The 21,510-nt window shown below is 45.4% G+C and overlaps 1 protein-coding gene across 2 annotated transcripts in view; it reads right to left on the reverse strand.

The window, feature by feature from the left end:
• Positions 1–16,255, reverse strand: part of LOC138282943 (uncharacterized) — a 150,195-nt gene extending 133,940 nt beyond the window's left edge. For both annotated transcript variants that reach the window (XM_069221009.1, XM_069221008.1), the window contains exon 1: positions 15,987–16,255. In XM_069221009.1, the coding sequence (XP_069077110.1) occupies positions 15,987–16,065 (79 nt within the window). In that variant the 5' untranslated portion in view covers positions 16,066–16,255. The remainder of the gene's footprint in view (positions 1–15,986) is intronic.
• Between the last annotated feature and the right edge of the window lie 5,255 nt (positions 16,256–21,510).

A 21,510-nucleotide genomic window follows, 5' to 3' on the forward strand; every position in this document is an offset into this window, starting at 1 on the left:
TATCCTGCTTAGGAGCTTTTAAAGGTTGTTCCCAACCCTCCTTTACAAGTGTGAGTGGACCCCTAACAGGGTGTCCAAAAAGAAGTTCAAAGGGGCTGAAGCCCACTCCTTTCTGGGGTACCTCCCTGTAGGCAAAAAGGAGGCATGGTAGAAGGATATCCCATCTCCTGCGGAGTTTTTCAGGGAGTCCCATAATCATGCCTTTGAGAGTTTTATTAAATCTCTCCACCAGTCCATTTGTTTGTGGATGATAGGGTGTTGTGAACTTGTAAGTTACACCACACTCCTTCCACATGGCCTTTAAGTATGCAGACATGAAATTGCTTCCTCTGTCTGATACTACTTCCTTTGGGAAGCCCACCCTGGAAAATATTCCCAGGAGGGCCTTTGCCACTGCAGGAGCTGTAGTGGTCCTTAAAGGAATAGCTTCAGGATATCTTGTGGCATGGTCCACTACCACCAAGATAAACCTATTGCCTGAAGCAGTAGGAGGGTCAAGGGGGCCAACTATGTCAACCCCTACCCTTTCAAAGGGAACCCCAACCACAGGCAGTGGGATAAGGGGTGCCTTTGGAGTGCCACCTGTCTTGCCACTGGCTTGACAGGTTTCACAGGACTTACAAAATTCCTTTGTGTCCTCAGACATCCTAGGCCAATGAAACAATGGTACCAATCTGTCCCAAGTTTTCATTTGACCCAGGTGCCCAGCTAAGGGAATGTCATGTGCCAGTGTTAGGAGGAACTTTCTGTACTCCTGAGGAATCACTAATCTCCTGGCAGCTCCAGGTTTAGGATCCCTATGCTCAGTGTACAAGAGGTTGTCCTCCCAGTAAACTCTGTGAGAGTCACTGACATCCCCATTAGCCTGTTTGACAGCTTGCTGTCTGAGACCCTCTAATGTGGGACAGGTTTGCTGTGCCACACTCAGCTCCTCTCTGGCAGGCCCCCCTTCACCCAAAAGCTCAGCAGTGTCTGCTTCCAGCTCCTCTGGTGTAGGTTCTGCACAGGGAGGGAATTCTTCTTCCTCTGAAGTTGAATCCACTGTAGAGGGAGGGATAGTAGGAAGTGGTTTGCTTCTACTAGCCCTAGCTTTAGGGAGCACTTGGTCCATTGTTCCAGGATCCAAGCTTCCCTGTCCTTTTTGCTTTTTGGCCTGAGCCCTTGTCAAAGCAAAAATATGCCCTGGGATGCCCAGCATTGCTGCATGGGCCTCCAACTCCACATCTGACCAAGCTGATGTCTCCAAATCATTCCCTAATAGACAGTCTACAGGTAAATCTGAAGCTACCACAACTTTCTTTGGACCAGTTACCCCCCCCCAGTTGAGATTTACAACAGCCATGGGGTGGCTTTGTGTTATGTTGTGAGCATCGGTTACTTGGTACTGGTGTCCAAGTATGTGTTGTTCAGGGTGCACCAGTTTCTCAATCACCATTGTGACACTGGCACCTGTGTCCCTGTAGGCCTGGACCTCAACACCATTTATTAGGTTTAGTTGCTTGTACTTCTCCAAGTTATGGGGGCAAGCAACCAAAGTGGCTAAATCAATAGCCCCTTCAGAGACTAAAGTAGCCTCTGTGGTCTCCCTAATCAGACCAACCCCAACTAAATTACCAAAAGTGAGCCCAGCTACTCCCTTGGATTGGCTATTAGTAGGTTTGCTCCCACCACCACTGCTATTAGTAGGGACACTAGGTGTAGCAGTAGGGGTTGTAGTGGTAGGAGCTGTGGTGCCTTTCTTTGGACAACTGGGATCTGTTGTCCAATGGCCTTTTATTTTACATAAATAGCACCATGGTTTCTTTTCCTTGTTCTGATTAAAGGAGGATTTGGACCCACCACCCCCACCAGAGTGTTTTTGTGGGCCTGATGAAGACTCATTTTTAGATTTGTCCCCACCCTTGTCAGAAGACTTACCATCCTTCTTTTTGTTGCCATCTTTGTCACCCCCTGTATGAACTTTTCTGTTCACTCTTGTTCTGACCCATTTGTCTGCCTTCTTTCCCAATTCTTGGGGAGAGGTCAGATCAGAGTCCACCAAGTACTGGTGCAACAAATCAGACACACAATTATTAAGAATATGCTCTCTCAGGATTAAGTTATACAGGCTGTCATAATCAGTAACTTTACTGCCATGTAACCACCCCTCCAAGGCCTTCACTGCCTGGTCAATGAAATCAACCCAGTCTTGTGAAGACTCCTTTTTGGTTTCTCTGAACTTTATCCTGTACTGTTCAGTGGTTAAGCCATAACCATGCAGGAGTGCATTCTTAAGAACTTGGAAATTATTGGCATCATTTTCTTTTACAGTAAGGAGCCTATCCCTACCTTTTCCACTAAATGATAGCCATAGGATAGCAGCCCACTGCTTTTGAGGGACATCCTGTACAGCACAGGCCCTCTCAAGTGCAGCAAACCACTTGTTAATGTCATCCCCCTCCTTATAAGGGGGAACTATCTTGTGCAGATTCCTGGAATCATGCTCTTTTGCAGGATGACTATGGGGAATACTGCTGCTGCCACCATGGGTATCTAAACCCAACTTCTGTCTTTCCTTCTCTAATTCTAAAGACTGTCTATCCAAATCCAGCTGTTGCTTCTTGAGCTTCAGTCTGGTTTGTTCCACTCTCAATCTATTGAGCTCCCTTTCTAACAATCTGTCATCAGGGTGGGTGGGAGGGACATTTCTAGATACAGAGGTATGATGGGAATGAACAGAAGGAGACCTGTCCCTTACAGAGGGCACCCTAACAGCTTGGCTACCAGTATAATGTGAGAGCACACCATCAGTATGGTGTGATTCAACCTCTGTACCAACTATGCTAGACTGTCTAGTAATGGGCAGGCTGAGAAGTTTCTTTCCTGAATCTTTTCCTGGGGGAGTCCCTGGATCAGATTGTGAACCATTAGCTACTTTTTCAACAGATTGGGCACTTATGGCCTTATCCTGTACTCTAAGCATGTTAATTAACAGTTCTAAGGAAGGATTCTTCCCTACACTCAAACCTCTCTCTATGCAGAGACTCCTTGCTCCTTTCCAGCTAAGGTGATCATATGCAAGTTTGGACAGTTCAACATTTTTTCCTGTGCCAGACATTTTTTTTAGAGAGAGTTAAAGTGATAGAAAAAGAGAAAAAAGTTTTCAGAACTTTTTGGAAAGACAGAAAAAAACTTTTTTAACTTTTAAGAACTTTTTGAAAGTTTAGAAGTACTTTTCAGCACTTAGAAAAGAGTGAAAAGAGGAAATGCAAAACTTTTTGGCTATGTGTATATACACTGACCTTGTTTTGTATATTTTTCTCTTATGAAAAGTACAATGACAAGAGTGGTAAGTAGTCTCAAGCACTTATCCCACCACTGCACAACCAATGTAGGAGGCTGGACTGGCTTGTAGTGAGTACCAAGGGGTACTTGCACCTTGCACCAGGCCCAGTTATCCCTTATTAGTGTATAGGGTGTCTAGCAGCTTAGGCTGATAGATAATGGTAGCTTAGCAGAGCAGCTTAGGCTGAACTAGGAGACGTGTGAAGCTACTACAGTACCACTTAGTGTCATATGCACAATATCATAAGAAAACACAATACACAGTTATACTAAAAATAAAGGTACTTTATTTTTATGACAATATGCCAAAGTATCTTAGAGTGTACCCTCAGTGAGAGGATAGGAAATATACACAAGATATATACACACAATAGCAAAAATATGCAGTATAGTCTTAGAAAACAGTGCAAACAATGTATAGTTACAATAGGATGCAATGGGGAAACATAGGGATAGGGGCAACACAAACCATATACTCCAAAAGTGGAATGCGAACCACGAATGGACCCCAAACCTATGTGACCTTGTAGAGGGTCGCTGGGACTATTAGAAAATAGTGAGAGTTAGAAAAATAACCCTCCCCAAGACCCTGAAAAGTGAGTGCAAAGTGCACTAAAGTTCCCCTAAGGACAAAATAGTCGTGTTAGAGGAATAATGCAGGAAAGACACAAACCAGCAATGCAACAACTGTGGATTTCCAATCTAGGGTACCTGTGGAACAAGGGGACCAAGTCCAAAAGTCACAAGCAAGTCGGAGATGGGCAGATGCCCAGGAAAGGCCAGCTGCGGGTGCAAAGAAGCTTCGACTGGACAGAAGAAGCTGAGGTTTCTGCAGGAACAAAAAGGGCTAGAGACTTCCCCTTTGGTGGACGGATCTTTCTCGCCTTGGAGAGTCGTGCAGAAGTGTTTTCCCGCCGGAAGGACGCCAACAAGCCTTGCTACACGCAAATCGTGCGTTTGGCGTTTTTGGACGCTGCTGGGGCCCAGGAGGGACCAGGAGATCGCAAATTGGACCTGCAGAGAGAGGGGACGTCGAGCAAGACAAAGAGCCCTCACTGAAGCAGGTAGCACCCGGAGAAGTGCCAGAAACAGGCACTACGAGGATGCGTGAAACGGTGCTCGCCGAAGTTGCACAAAGGAGTCCCACGTCGCCGGAGACCAACTTAGAAAGTCGTGCAATGCAGGTTAGAGTGCCGTGGACCCAGGCTTGGCTGTGCACGAAGGATTTCCACCGGAAGTGCACAGGGGCCGGAGTAGCTGCAAAGTCGCGGTTCCCAGCAATGCAGCCCAGCGAGGTGAGGCAAGGACTTACCTCCACCAAACTTGGGCTGAAGAGTCACTGGACTGTGGGGGTCACTTGGACAGCGTCGCTGGATTCGAGGGACCTCGCTCGTCGTGCTGAGAGGAGACCCAAGGGACCGGTAATGCAGCTTTTTGGTGCCTGCGGTTGCAGGGGGAAGATTCCGTCGACCCACGGGAGATTTCTTCGGAGCTTCTGGTGCAGAGAGGAGGCAGACTACCCCCACAGCATGCACAAGCAGGAAAACAGTCGAGAAGGCGGCAGGATCAGCGTTACAGAGTTGCAGTAGTCGTCTTTGCTACTATGTTGCAGGTTTGCAGGCTTCCAGCGCGGTCAGCGGTCGATTCCTTATCAGAAGGTGAAGAGGGAGATGCAGAGGAACTCGGCTGAGCTCATGCATTCGTTATCTAAAGTTTCCCCAGAGGCAGAGACCCTAAATAGCCAGAAAATAGGGTTTGGCTACCTAGGAGAGAGGAAAGGCTACTAACACCTGAAGGAGCCTATCAGCAGGAGTCTCTGACGTCACCTGGTGGCACTGGCCACTCAGAGCAGTCCAGTGTGCCAGCAGCACCTCTGTTTCCAAGATGGCAGAGGTCTGGAGCACACTGGAGGAGCTCTGGACACCTCCCAGGGGAGGTGCAGGTCAGGGGAGTGGTCACTCCCCTTTCCTTTGTCCAGTTTCGCGCCAGAGCAGGGGCTAAGGGGTCCCTGAACCGGTGTAGACTGGCTTATGCAGAATTGGGCACATCTGTGCCCAACAAAGCATTTCCAGAGGCTGGGGGAGGCTACTCCTCCCCTGCCTTCACACCATTTTCCAAAGGGAGAGGGTGTCACACCCTCTCTCAGAGGAAGTTCTTTGTTCTGCCATCCTGGGCCAGGCCTGGCTGGACCCCAGGAGGGCAGCTGCCTGTCTGAGGGGTTGGCAGCAGCAGCAGCTGCAGTGAAACCCCAGGAAGGGCAGTCTGGCAGTACCAGGGTCTGTGCTACAGACCACTGGGATCATGGAATTGTACCAACAATGCCAGGGTGGCATAGAGGGGGCAATTCCATGATCATAGACATGTTACATGGCCATATTCGGAGTTACCATGGTGAAGCTACATATAGGTAGTGACCTATATGTAGTGCACGCGTGTAATGGTGTCCCCGCACTCACAAAGTTCAGTGAATTGGCTCTGAACAATGTGGGGGCACCTTGGCTAGTGCCAGGGTGCCCTCACACTAAGTAACTTTGCACCTAACCTTTACCAGGTAAAGGTTAGACATATAGGTGACTTATAAGTTACTTAAGTGCAGTGTAAAATGGCTGTGAAATAACGTGGACGTTATTTCACTCAGGCTGCAGTGGCAGGCCTGTGTAAGAATTGTCAGAGCTCCCTATGGGTGGCAAAAGAAATGCTGCAGCCCATAGGGATCTCCTGGAACCCCAATACCCTGGGTACCTCAGTACCATATACTAGGGAATTATAAGGGTGTTCCAGTAAGCCAATGTAAATTGGTAAAAATGGTCACTAGCCTGTCAGTGACAATTTGGAAAGAAATGAGAGAGCATAACCACTGAGGTTCTGATTAGCAGAGCCTCAGTGAGACAGTTAGTCACTACACAGGTAACACATTCAGGCACACTTATGAGCACTGGGGCCCTGGGTTACCAGGGTCCCAGTGACACATACAACTAAAACAACATATATACAGTGAAAAATGGGGGTAACATGCCAGGCAAGATGGTACTTTCCTACAGATATCTATCAGCCAGATGTGTTCACTATACTACTACGAGGCCCCTGAGATCCTCTGAGGCAGACCTTCTCAAGCCTACCCCTTTTAAGCTTAAGACACGAGTTGGCAAATCTTTCTCAGTCTTTGGCCTTAGGGCCTGGAACAAACTTCCCCACAGACCTAAGACTTACTGATAGGGAAGCAATTTTCAAAAAGGAACTGAAGACCTGGCATTCTACCGTTTCTGATTCGCTCTGCTAATCTTTGATCCTTTGACCCGAGGATGATTTCAGCCCAGCATTACAACTGAGTGGTCTCTCCACATAGTGCTTGGTTGCTCCTTCGGGAATGGCAGTTGCGCTGTTTAAGAACCCAATTAATTAATTCATTCATTTCTTCCTCCATTCAAATGGTGAAGGACATCACCAATGAATCACATTCAAGACTTTGGGATATAGCTGAGATGGTCGACATTGTTAAAGGGAAGTTGAAAGGTTCAACATTATGGGCAGGGAGGGGGTCACCTTTCTCTGTAGTCAGGAAGGCATCAGCTATACCTTGTAATGTAGCTGTATCCATGCTGCATCGTGATCTAAAGCCAGATGGATAGTAAAGCAGGAAGTGGTGTTGATGTGATCTTGGAGTTGTGCATAGACTGCATTTTCGATGGTCGAAAGAGCGTTCACCTAGGTTTCTTTCTGAAATCACCAATCTCTTCAGATTGTGGGGGCCCAAAGGGCCACCCGTCATTGCAAGCTTCGCTTAATCCCGGTATGGCTTCTCTGTTTCAGGTGTTTGTTAGCTTTGAACTAAAAGTACAATCTTGTGTAACTTAAGTGTACACCCTGATTTCAAACCTTCCATAATCCTCTTTGCAATGCAGGAACTTTCAACTAAAATCAAGATCTGGATGCCCCATATTCAGCTTGAGCTGAGCACAATCTTTGCGTTAAAGTCCTTGGGGACCCATGATCTTTGCATACACCTAAGCTGATTGATCAAATACAAGTCTGCTCCACCTTGGTTAACAAAGTGGGTTTGTGTTTGGCTGCAATATGTCGCCGGATTCCCAAACAATCAAGTTAGTGGACAATGCCTCCTCCAGCTGTGGAAGTTAAATTATTTTCTCCCTGATTGTCCTTTTTGCAAAAAGCTCTGGGTGTAGGGCCATGACCTTCCCAATTCTAGAGTATTACAATGGTATCTATACATGGTTTCCCTCATCTGTATATCATGGCTGCAGAGGGTCCAAAATGCTGTGGTTCTTGCTGTGGATAGGCTCAAACAGAAGGACCATGTTTTACGGCAAGGAGGTCATTGCATCAGCTGTGTGTCAAGGAGAAAAGAGGTTTAACTATTCTTGCTGGATGTACAGGTGCTTCCATTAAATAAAACCAAATAACTAAATCAAATGATTTACACTTACGTGTCACCTTTCCCCCTACGATGGCAGGATCAAGTTGGATTTCTAGATGTCACTGCAAATTCAAGGACGGTAGAGCTTTCTCAGTGGCGGGGCCTTACCTGTAGAATTCACCTCAGGACAGCTTAGAGCACTATCCTCTTTCTCCAGCTTTATGGCATCCTTGAAGCTCTCTCTCTTCAAATCCTCCTCCAAATCCAAGATCAGTACCAAGAGACATCCACTGAGGTAGTGCCTTACAGATGCATTATATATCCATGCACTTTTGGGCAATTCATAACAGCCAGGAGGTCTCAGGCTTCTCCTTTTCACTAGTCCACCAAAACAACGCCTTCTAGGGGTTCATCCAAACATCACCCCAGGACAAATGGTCCCTTGAACCATAGCTACGTGAATCCCCCTGAATCAAAAGCAGCACCTACCACCACCTAGTTCTCCAAAGTGGCTGCACGGTGACGTGTTAGTGCTAGACACACATCTTTAAATAAATAAATAAAAACAGATAAGTACTACTTAGAATTAGAAGTGCAAGTACTAGCTAGTTACATATGCTTTGGGCCTGAAGTCAATTGCCACTGTAACGCCATCATTTTAAGTTTGGCCCATTGACTAATGTCTTCACTGCAGAGAAGTGCCAGTGCCAGCAGCAGTTACCTTAGAAAAGTCTCAGAACAAGCTCATAATATAGTAAGTTATATAGTTTGACATAAAGTTTCAGTATAGTTTTATCAACAACTTCAAAGCCACACTAAGTATTACAGTCCTGAGGAAACACTCTATTACTGTCCCAGTATGTATTAAATGTCTGCAATTAGACCTATTTCTGGAAACGTAGGTAGCACAGTCCTACAGAGAAGTACTGGTAGTGACTCATTATTATGGTTTTGCTGCGAGGTACTCATACTTATCCATTAAACAGAACAAATGACAAGGAGATGCTGGTACATGTTCACTAAGTAGTACATTCTTACAAAGAGGTGCTGGTACTTACTCACTAATTAGTATATTGCTATAGAGACACCTCAAATCTGCACTCAGCAGATATAACGCTCAGAACAAAGAAGCCAGGAGAGTGACCCTCATGCTCAGACTCAAATTTTGCTCAAACTCTGATAAAGAACTCTTCAACATCATCAAATAATTCACCAACCCGACAGCAGCCTCCAACACCATCATCCCCTACAGATACTATAAGACAAACTTTCTGACTTTTTCCACAGCAAAATACTCAAGATCGCACCCCAATTCACCTTAGAGGAACCTCCCGCCACTTTCAGGAGCTCCCACCTCCTAACAAACTGGAACCCCCTCACCACAGAGGACACTGCAGACCATGCAGTCCATCCACTCATGTTCCTTTAGAGACGTCTGCCAACACCATGTGTACATCCTGGGAAGCACTGATCAGCACCTGCGTTACCACCATCAACTCATCCATTCTCAGTGGAAACTTCCCAGACAGCTGCAGCGAGACAGAGGTCACAGTTCTCCTGAAGAAACCCTCAACCAACCCAAAGGACCGCATCCACTTCAGGCCCATCTTGCTCATGCCCTTCCTGGTCAAAGTCATGGAGAAAGAGGTCAACAAGCAACTCTCTGCCCACCTCGAAGAAAAAGCACTCCATTCTGTCAGGGTTCCGCAGCAACCACAGCACGGAAACTGCCCTGCTGGCAGCAATGAACAACATCCATCCCATTATGGACAGAGGAGAAAACACCACCCTCATCCTGCTCGACCACCCTGCGGCATTCAACACCGTCTCCTAGGGCACCCTCATTGCCAGGCTCCAGATCTCAGGTGTCCCAAGGGCCATCATTGAGCTGGATCTCCTCCTTCCTCACCAACAGGACACAACAAGTCAAACTCTCTGTCTTCACCTCTGAACTACCCCTGTAACTCCTCCTGGTGGCCACCCTACTTGGGCCCCACCCTCACCCCCACAAACCATACAGACCACACCAGAAACCTTGGCATGACGTGGATGACAAACTCACGATGAACAAACATGTCAATACCATGACTGCATTCTGCTGCCACACCCTTAGAATTCTCTACAAGATCTTCAAATGGCTACCAATGCACACAAGACTCACGGTCACCCAAGCCCTCATCACTGGCAGACTCGACTACGGCAACGCTCTCTGCATTGGCATCTCCAATCATCTCACATGAAGACTCCAGACAACCAAAACCCCACCTCCAGGCTCTGCCTAGACATCCCCAGAAATGCCCAGGTCACTTCCTACCTCACTGAACTCCACTGGATACTCATCCCGTGCAAGTTCAAGCTGCTCATCCACGATTACAAGTCCCTCCATAACACAGACCAGCTTACCTCAACAACTGACCCCATCTCTATGATCCCATCAGACAACTACCGTCCACCTCTCTCTCCCTTGCACGAATCTCGCACATCTACAGAAGCAAGAAAAGTGTCACGCTTTCTCCTTCACTGCCGTCAAAAACCAAAACAAACTTCCTCTACACATCAGAACTGGTACTCATTCCTCAAGTTCTGGAAGAAGCTCCAGCGCCTGGATAGCCTCATGGGCGATGTGGACCATACAAAATCCACCTACTATGACAACAGAGAGGGGCTGGCGCTGGTTCAGTAAGTAGCAAAGCTGATAGAGAGATATCGGTGGTTGCTCATGAAGTTGCACATCTTACAGAGAGGTGTGGATACTTGCTCATTAAACAGCATAGCTTTAGGAGGTTCTGGTACTTGTTCATGAAGTAATGCTGTCTACAGAGACGGTCTGACACATGTTCATTAAGCAGTGCATTACACATTGAGGTCAAGGTACTTGTTCATTCAGTAGTACAGCATACGAAGAGGCGCTGGTGCTTGTTCATTCAGTAGTACAGCATAAGAAGAGGCGCTGGTGCTTGTTCATTCAGTAGTACGGCATGAGAAGAGGCGCTGGTGCTTGTTCATTCAGTAGTACGGCACAAGACGAGGCGATGGTGCTTGCTCATTCAGTAGTACAGCATAAGAAGAGGCACTGGTGCTTGTTCATTCAGTAGTACAGCATAAGAAGAGGCACTGGTGCTTGTTCATTCAGTAGTACAGCATACGAAGAGGCGCTGGTGCTTGTTCATTCAGTAGTACAGCATAAGAAGAGGCGCTGGTGGTTGTTCATTCAGTAGTACAGCATAAGAAGAGGCGCTGGTGCTTGTTCATTCAGAAGTACAGCATAAGAAGAGGCGCTGGTACATGTTCATTCAGTAGTACGGCATACGAAGAGGCGCTGGTGCTTGTTCATTCAGTAGTACAGTCTACAGAGAGGCGCTGGTGCTTGTTCATTCAGTAGTACAGCATAGGAAGAGGCGCTGGTGCTTGTTCATTCAGTAGTACAGCATAAGAAGATGCGCTGGTGCTTGTTCATTCAGTAGTACCGCATAAGAAGAGGCGCTGGTGCTTGTTCATTCAGTAGTATGGCATAAGACGAGGCGCTGGTACTTGTTCATTCAGTAGTACGGCATAAGAAGAGGCGCTGGTACTTTTCCATTCAGTAGTACAGGATAAGAAGAGGCGTCGGTGCTTGTTCATTCAGTAGTACAGCGTAAGAAGAGGCGCAGGTGCTTGTTCATTCAGTAGTACAGCATAAGAAGAGGCGCTGGTGCTTGTTCATTCAGTAGTACAGGATAAGAAGAGGCGCTGGTACTTGTTCATTCAGTAGTATAGCATAAGACGAGGCGCTGGTACTTGTTCATTCAGTAGTACGGCATAAGAAGAGGCGCTGGTGCTTGTTCATTCGGTAGTACAGGATAAGAAGAGGCGCTGGTCCTTGTTCATTCAGTAGTACAGCATACGAAGAGGCGCTGGTACTTGTTCATTCAGTAGTACAGCATACGAAGAGGTGCTGGTGCTTGTTCATTCAGTAGTACAGCATAAGAAGAGGCGCTGGTGCTTGTTCATTCAGTGGTACAGCATAAGAAGAGGCATTGGTGCTTGTTCATTCAGTAGTACGGCATAAGACGAGGTGCTGGTACTTGTTCATTCAGTAGTACGGCATAAAAAGAGGCACTGGTGCTTGTTCATTCAGTAGTACAGCATAAGAAGAGGCGCTGGTGCTTGTTCATTCAGTAGTACGGCATGAGAAGAGGCGCTGGTGCTTGTTCATTCAGTAGTACGGCACAAGACGAGGCGATGGTGCTTGTTCATTCAGTAGTACAGCATAAGAAGAGGCACTGGTGCTTGTTCATTCAGTAGTACAGCATAAGAAGAGGCGCTGGTGCTTGTTCATTCAGTAGTACAGCATATGAAGAGGCGCTGGTGCTTGTTCATTCAGTAGTACAGCATACGAAGAGGCGCTGGTGCTTGTTCATTCAGTAGTACAGCATACAAAGAGGGGCTGGTACTTGTTCATTCATTAGTACAGCATACGAAGAGGTGCTGGTGCGTGTTCATTCAGTGGTATGGCATAAGACGAGGCGCTGGTACTTGTTCATTCAGTAGTACGGCATAAGAAGAGGCGCTGGTGCTTGTTCATTCAGTAGTACAGCATAAGACGAGGCGCTGGTGCTTGTTCATTCAGTAGTACAGCATAAGAACAGGCGCTGGTATTTGTTCATTCAGTAGTACGGCATAAGAAGAGGGGCTGGTACTTGTTTATTCAGTAGTACAGCATACGAAGAGGCGCTGGTGCTTGTTCATTCAGTAGGACAGCATACGAAGAGGCGCTGGTACTTGTTCATTCAGTAGTACAGCATACGAAGAGGTGCTGGTGCTTGTTCATTCAGTAGTACAGCATACGAAGAGGCGCTGGTGCTTGTTCATTCAGTGGTACAGCATAAGAAGAGGCGTTGGTGCTTGTTCATTCAGTAGTACCGCATAAGAAGAGGCGCTGGTGCTTTTTCATTCAGTAGTACAGCATAAGACGAGGCGCTGGTGCTTGTTCATTCAGTAGTACGGCATAAGAAGAGGCGCTGGTGCTTGTTCATTCAGTAGTACAGCATAAGAAGAGGCGCTGGTGCTTGTTCATTCAGTAGTACGGCATAAGAAGAGGCGCTGGTGCTTGTTCATTCAGTAGTACGGCATAAGACGAGGCGCTGGTGCTTGTTCATTCAGTAGTACAGCATAAGAAGAGGCGCTGTACTTGTTCATTCAGTAGTACAGCGTAAGAAGAGGCGCTGTCGCTTGTTCATTCAGTAGTACGGCATACAAAGAGGCACTGGTACTTGTTCATTCAGTAGTACAGCATAAGAACAGGCGCTGGTATTTGTTCATTCAGTAGTACGGCATAAGAAGAGGGGCTGGTACTTGTTTATTCAGTAGTACAGCATAAGAAGAGGCGCTGGTACTTGTTCATTCAGTAGTACGGCATAAGAAGAGGCGCTGGTACTTGTTAATTCAGTATTACAGCATAAGAAGAGGCGCTGGTACTTGTTCATTCAGTAGTACAGGATAAGAAGAGGCGCTGGTACTTGTTCATTCAGTAGTACAGCGTAAGAAGAGGCGCTGGTACTTGTTCATTCAGTAGTACAGCATAAGAAGAGGCGCTGGTAGTTGTCCATTCAGGATAAGAAGAGGCACTAGTACTTGTCCATTCAGTAGTACAGGATAAGAAGAGGCGCTGGTGCTTGTTCATTCAGTAGTATAGCATAAGACGAGGCGCTGGTGCTTGTTCATTCAGTAGTACAGCATACGAAGAGGCGCTGGTGCTTGTTCATTCAGTAGTATAGGATAAGAAGAGGCGCTGGTGCTTGTTCATTCAGTAGTACAGCATAACAAGAGGCGCTGGTACTTGTTCATTCAGTAGTACAGCATAAGACGAGGCGCTGGTGCTTGTTCATTCAGTAGTACAGCATAAGAATAGGCGCTGGTACTTGGTCATTCAATAGTACAGCATAAGAAGAGGTGCTGGTAATTGTTCATTCAGTAGTACAGCATAAGAAGAGGCACTGGTACTTTTTCATTCAGTAGTACAGCATGAGAAGAGGCGCTGGTACTTGTTCATTCAGTAGTACAGCATACGAAGAGGCGCTGGTACTTGTTCATTCAGTAGTAAAGCATAAGACGAGGCGCTGGTGGTTGTTCATTCAGTAGTACAGCATAAGAAGAGGCGCTGGTGCTTGTTCATTCAGTAGTAAAGCATAAGAAGAGGCGCTGGTACTTGTTCATTCAGTAGTACAGCATGAGAAGAGGCGCTGGTACTTGTTCATTCAGTAGTACAGCATAAGAAGAGGAGCTGGTACTTATTCATTCAGTAGTACAGCATATGAAGAGGTTCTGGTACTTGTTCATTCAGTAGTACAGCATAAGAAGAGGCGCTTGTGCGTGCTTATTCAGTAGTACAGCATACAGAGAGGTGCTGGTATTTGTTAAAGTAGTGCAGTGTACAGCGAGGCAGTGCTGTACTTGTCATTAAGTAGGAAAGGTTACGTAGAGGTGCTGGTACTACAGAGATGATTGGGTCCTTGTTTATTAAGTAGTAGGGCCTCCACAGTGTTCTGGTACTTATTTATTAATAATACAGTCTACAGAGAGGTGCTGGTATTTGGCCATAAAGTACTACAGACTACAGAGAGGTGCTGGTACTTGTTCATTAATTATTACAGTCTACAGAGAGGTGCTGGTATTTCTTCATTAAATACTACAGTATTACAGTCTACAGGGAGGTGCTGGTACTTCTTCATTAAGTACTACAGTATTACAGTCTACAGAGAGGCGGTGGTACTTCTTCATTAAGTGGTACAGCCTACAGAGAGGTGCTGGTACTTGTTCATTAAGCACTACAGTATTACAGCCTGCAGAGAGGTGCTGGTACTTGTTCATTAAGCACTACAGTATTACAGCCTACAGGGAGGGACTGGCACTTGTCCATTAGGTGGTACAGTCTACAAAGAGGTGCTGGTACTAGCTCATTAAGTACTACAGTATTACAGCCTACTGGGAGGTGCTGGTACTTGTTCATTAAGTATTACAGTATTCAGAGAGGTGCTGGTACTTGTGTATTAAGTACTACAGTATTACAATCTACAGAGAGGTGCTGGTACTTGTTCAGTAAGTACTACAGCTTACCAGGAGGTGTTGGTACTTGTTTATTAAGTATTACAATACTACAGCCTACCAGGAGGTGATGGTACTTGTTCCTTAAGTATTAACAGTATTGCAGCCTATAGAGAGGTGCTGGTACTTGTTCATTAAGTATTACAGTATCGCAGCCTACAGATAGGTGCTGATACTTGTTCATTGAGAAGTACAATCTACAGGGAGGTGCTGGTCCCGTTCATTAAGGAATACAGTATTACAGTCTACAAAGAGGAGCTGGGACTTGTCCATTAAGTGGTACAGCCTACAGAGAGGTGCTTGTGCTTGTTCATTAAGTAGTACAGTCTACAGAGAGGTGATGGTGCTTGTTCATTAAGTACTACAGTATTACAGTCTACAGAGAGGTGCTGGTACTTGTTCATTAAATGGTACAGTCTACAGAGAGGTGCTGGTGCTTGTTCATTAAGTACTGCAGTATTACAGTCTACAGAGAGGTGCTAGTACTTGTTCATTAAGTAGTACAGTCTACAGAGAGGTGCACAGTACTTGTTTATTAAGTACACCAGTATTACAGTCTACAGAGAGGCGCTGGTACTTGTTCATTAAGTACTACAGTATTACGGGCTACAGAGAGGTTCTTGTACTTGTTCATTAAGCAGTACAGTCTACAGAGAGGTGCTGGTACTTCTTCATTAAGTACTACAGTATTACAGGCTACAGAGAGGTTCTTGTACTTGTTCATTAAGCAGTACAGTCTACAGAGAGGTGCTGGTACTTTTTCATTAAGTACTACAGTATTACAGTCTACAGAGAGGCGCTGGTACTTGTTCATTAAGCACTACAGTAGTACAGTCTACAGAGAGGTGCTGGTACTTGTTCATTAAGTGGTACAGTCTACAGAGAGGTGCTGGTACTTCTTCATTAAGTACTACAGTATTACAGGCTACAGAGAGGTGCTGGTACTTGTTCATTAAGTAGTACAGTCTAGAGAGAGGTGCTGGTACTTGTTCATTAAGTACTACAGTATTACAGCCTATAGAGAGGTGCTGGTACTTGTTCATTAAGCACTACAGTATTACAGCTTACAGAGAGGTGCTGGTACTGTCCCAATCAGTAATACAGTCCTGCAGACTAGAGGTAGTTGTGGCCAATCGCATATTATCACCACCCCCCACCCACCCCCTGAAAGGCACTTGCCCACTAAATGAGAAGTCTGCCTTACCTTCTGGGGTCTGACCTGCTGTGACCCCCATGCAGACGGCCAAGAGCACTCCCAGCAGGGCCCGGCTCTGCCCACTCATGACCTGGGCTAAAGTGCTTCCTGTGTCTGCCCTGGAAGTAACAGTGAGCAGAAGTGATGTAGTGAGAGCAGCAGGTGCTGTGGCTGGAGTATGTCAATGGGGACAGGCCTCCTGCACCAAGAGAGGGCCACAGGGAGGCGTGGGAGGCACAGCAATCTGTAACTGGTTGGCTCTGTTGCTGCACCCCCTTCTGAATGATGCTCCCCATGACATGTCTACGCACACACCAAAGGAGTGCCCAGTTCACCTGTCACAGAGGAATGTGCACTTCTGGGAAGAAGAAAGGCACTCATATTTCTCAAATAGTGGCCTGTCCTGTCAGGTGCATCCTTCACACCACGTACAGGTATTTAGCATCACCCACACAGAGTACTGACTGGGAACCTGGTTATGTCACAGCCCTGTGAGTAGCATCACAAACACATTAGGAATCAGGCAGCACCTACAGCTGGGTGAAGAGAGGATCCCACACTGATCTGACTGAATGGAAGTGACCACTGTGGGTCCCATACGTAACTGAGGGACTGATCGAGGGTGCACATGAATATGTGTGGATCGGCAGGAACCAGTGAGGGACTGTGCATAACTGAGGAAGTGCTTTGGGGCACTTACCTATAGAGTCACTAAAAAAACAAAGGTTAAAATGACGGAATTCTTACATCTGGTATGATATCTTACTTTATGTAAAAGAAATTAGAAATTCATAGAAAAATTGAAGTTTAGAGTGAGGTTAGTTACAAATACAATCTCAAGCACAACAAAAGATTGAAATGTACCGGTTATAGTTCGCTGACTATAAGTTGCCCCCACCACGCACTGCTAGTGTTCCCACATATTACATCACTCATGACATGTTCAATGACATCACTTGTACCGTTACTGATGACATCCTCCAGGTTGCTGCTGTCCAATTTACTCCAGAAAACCAGTGCATCATCTGAAATAACTAAACAAGTACTAAGTGGCACAGAATCACACAAAGCATAAATTACAAAGACGTGTGCTTACATAAAATAACTAGACTGTAGTCTTAGAAACATATATTCACTGAAGCAACAAACGTTAAAGTGTCTGCATGGTCATATGTTGAAATATCCCATAAATGAACATTTAGACTACAACATCACTGAACTGCACCAGTTATAGTTCACTGAGCCAATGATGACCTCAGCCCACATACACTTTCCATTACTCATTCCATCTGACATGACATCTTGATGACGTCACTCATGATATCTCAAATGACATAATTGGTTTCATCACTGATGGCATTGTCCAACCTACATTAATTTAAAAAACAAATCAGTTAGTAGAGGACACACAAGGATGTGCTACATAAACTGATCATGTGTACATGTTGGTTTATATGGAATAGAAACAGTGCAGAGCTGGAGATAAAGTTGATTCCATATGTTAAAGGTTTAGCTACTAGTGAAGTTTTAAGTGCAATCAGTACTTCATATAAATGAGGTAAAGACTGAGTGTAACTAGTGTGAGTTGCACACACATGTTTGAAATATGTTTTGGGTTAAAGCAAAGGCCTGTTAACATACAATGTGCAACAATCTAAAGTTTCCCTTACAGAACATTACTCTGTGCACATATTGACATGAAAGAGTTCTTGTGTTGTGCTATTAACAATATCTATACAAACTGGAGATTTATGAAGTGAAGATATTTACTTCCGTTAAGTTCAATGAAAATTCTGAGACATTATACATTGTTGTAAAATATGTACTATATGAGGGACTCACTTACAGACCTTTGAACTCGCAGTATGCTTGTAAGCGTTGTACTAATGGTCACATGAAGTATATAAGAGGCACATCTCACTAAGGTAAATAATGATAAACACATTTTTGAGCGATGTTCAGAGTTTGATCACTTGCAGATTGCATTAATATCTACAGAGCCATGATGTTTCTTTCACTCCTGAATACGACTAAAACAGTTGTTAATAGATGATAACCGTGAATGGTTTCACAGATACACGTCATGTTGCGAAAGGTTACAACCATTAGCAATACGGACAATTGATGGAAAGCTGGGTGTTACTTGCTGTATACCTTTAGGTTGCAAAAACATATAGCAAACTGTCACAAACATCAGATGACGTCACCAGTGATGTCATTTGAGAAATCACCAGCGACAGCATCAATAACGTAATTTAGCATGTCATGCGTAATGCAATATGTAAGGTTCTGAGCAGTGCATGACAGGCAAAGTTCTAATTAGCTCAGAACACTACAGCCAGGGCCACTGGAATTATGTGGTAGGGGACAGTGAAATTATGTGGCAGGGATAAGTAAATTATGCGGAAGGAAAAAGCAAATTATGCAGCATTATGAAGCACATTTTGTGTTACTATTACTTCATTATTTTGTAAATGTTAAGCTTCTTAACATTGTCTGGGTATTAGTTGCACCTCATTAGTACAAATGTAACACCTAAAAATAGCAATAAGCCACAGAAAGGTGACCAGGTAAACTTTGCAAAGGGCCTTCCATTGCGGGACAACGCGGCAACATATGTCGCTGCATTTTTTGTAACTTTTGAACCGTTTGACCTGGAAACAATTGTTTGTTAGAATCTATAGATTCTGGGGCACAGTAGAGGGGATGTATCAGTCCTGCTGTATCCACAGATGATGCAAGTACATGTGGTGAGGTAAAACATCATCTTTGTTCATTTGGTACCCATTAATAAAGAAGTAACCTTTGAGTATACCTTTAGGTAATAGTAACACATTATCTGGACCACTGGAACTGTCCTGAAAAAAGAATATCTAAAAACTCCCTGTTTTGGTTGAGTCCACTTGTGTAGTTCCATGTTACTCCAGTATGGGGTATCGCTGAGGATGGAGCATGCCACGATCAGACGTGGGTGACGACCCCTCAAATATCTATGTTTGAGCTCATAGCTTAAGATTGTTCTCCTCTGGAAAAATACATTTTCACCAGATTTCCTAGGACACTCAAGCAACTTTTTGTGCTTTCATTGCATTGATAGCATTCCTAATGAGATCGTAAATGGCATCATTGATAACAACACAGATTTTTGGGGAATCGCAAGCTCTAGTTACTTTAAGGTACGAGTTATAGTTACTATAACTGGTGAATATCTGTGGTTTTTCTACAGAAGGAACACAGCATGGATACACATGGGATTCTGAGCCACTTAAAGGCTATGCATCCTCACTGCTTATCACGTGCTGAGATTTAGGGGGGTGTGGAGATGGATTCCTGCTCAGGCCCTCCTGCTTCTGCCAAACTGCACTACCAGAGTTTCCAGCAAGACAGACTGATTCCAACCCGCCCCACCTGAAAAAGCAAAGTTCTGCTGCCTCTGCTAAGCCATTATTTTTTCCTCTGAGCTCAGTTGATCAGCACAAGACAAACTAGCAGAGGACCACAAATGCCCTCCTAGTCATCAAGTTTTTTTATCATCTGCCAACCAAATTCAGAATTCCTGCTTTTTCTGAAGTTACTCTGTTCTGGTTTGGACCCCAAAAATCACACTTACCAAAAAAAGTAACACAAAGCAATACTGAAAAACACAAAACTGGTTCTTTGCAGAGCCAACTATTCAGGTTAAAAAGGAGAATTTCCTGCCGTTTGTCTCGTACCTGTGTATACGTTGACATTCCATAATAGTCTGCTACATCAGACTACTGATAGTAATAAAAGGTAAATTTACTAGTAAAATATTTTAATATTCACTTGTGCTCTTAGATTTAGATTAAATAATGCTTTACTTACTACTTAAAGGAATCATAATATAAATTGCAAACAATAGCCATATAGTCAGCTGTAGTGGGCTATGCTGTCCATTAAATACCTGCTCCTTCCTTGTAGGCCTCAGCCAAAGTCATACACCTACAGCAATGTGGCAGATCCTAAATATATCTTTATAGCCTGCCGTGGCTGGGCTATTCTGCCCATTAAATGCTCACTCCAGGGTTAAAAACCTGAGCCAAAGGCAAGGGCCTCCATCAGTGTAGTAGGTCTTTAATGCCAATATAGCCCAACTATCAAAACATTGTGGCCCACAAGCATGGAATATTCTACTGGAAAAAATAAAGTTTTATTGAAAGTGTCCCAGGGCACAACGGGCATGGGCACCTGCTTTGTGCAGCCCCAGGACACTTTAGACGTTACACAAGCGTCTGCGCTCTGTTCTGTAATATAGCGCTGATGCATATGTAGGTCCAGCGCTATCTCAAGAGGACGTTCCCTCATTTGCATGGGGGTCTAGGGTCTCTTTACCTCTGCACCCACACTTCTGGCGCAAAGGCAAAGAATCTGTCAGGAGGAGCCACTAAAGGGTGTCAGTGCCCCCCTTGATGGCAGTCCTCTCAGGGGGTTCACCGGGTCCTATGGAACCTCCAACCATCCCCTTGCAGGTGGGTGCAAGCACGCACCTCACCTGTCTGCTAGGGAATCTCTCACCCCTCTTAAAGGTGCAGGCGCGTTGCCACTAGCACAGTGAAACACTCAGCAGGTGCTTCAAAGCAGCTCCTTATTTTCACTTCAAGGCACTGCCCCATGCAAGCAGCAGTTTGCTGCTGCCCTGATGCAGTGAATTCATCATAATAGGGTACACTTTCCCTGCTTGTGCTCGATGCACCTGTTGGAAGGTGTGCTATGCGCCACCAGGAAGAGTGCGCCCCATATGCTGCAGGTCATTACAGACAGACCGAGTCCACCCACTACAGGTTGTAAGGTTTATGGATGATCGCACCTCATCAAACATGTCCTAAGTCACTACTAGGACGTTTTCAGTTCATGATGAAGAGTTGTAAGTATTCCAGTATTGTATTGCTCAGTATATCTTATTTAAATGGTCATTCGGTGGTTGCAATTGGGTAGTTATAGTTAGGTCAGAATTTCCATAGGAAATGCATTTTTGTGTTGCTAATAACTTTAGCACCGCTTGACGAATCACCATAAAACTTTCCAAAAAAAGCTATTTTTCGGCTAGACGGTGCATGAAAAGTTTCAGGGTGTTCTGTCGATTGGGACCCCTCTGATGCTAAAATAATTTAAAAAAATTGGCAGTTTCTGCCGCCGCACCACGGGACTCCCATAGGATAAAAAAAAACAACACAATACTGACCCGGGCCCATTTTATTAATAAAGTGGAGAGGGGGCCGTCTCCAGGAAACATTATGAGCCCTGGGAGGTCTACTTCTTGGGTCGCATTTAATAAGGGGAGGGAGAGCATGAGTTCCCCCCGAGCCATTATAGACCCAAGGGAACCCATCCCCAGGGACAAAGTTAACTTAGGAGGCCACACAGGGGCGTAGGAGACACAACATTTCTGGGGGGGGGGAGGACAGGGACAACCTTGAGGTGGGCCCCCTGCACAAAGTTTGCACCCAGAAGGGGTGCTGTGGGGGGGATGGGGGTGGCAGTCGCTTTCAGTCAAGTCTTGCGCAGCCTGCAA

The sequence above is a fragment of the Pleurodeles waltl genome, chromosome 2_2, assembly GCF_031143425.1.
Source record: "Pleurodeles waltl isolate 20211129_DDA chromosome 2_2, aPleWal1.hap1.20221129, whole genome shotgun sequence".
Classification (NCBI taxonomy): Eukaryota; Metazoa; Chordata; class Amphibia; order Caudata; family Salamandridae; genus Pleurodeles; species Pleurodeles waltl.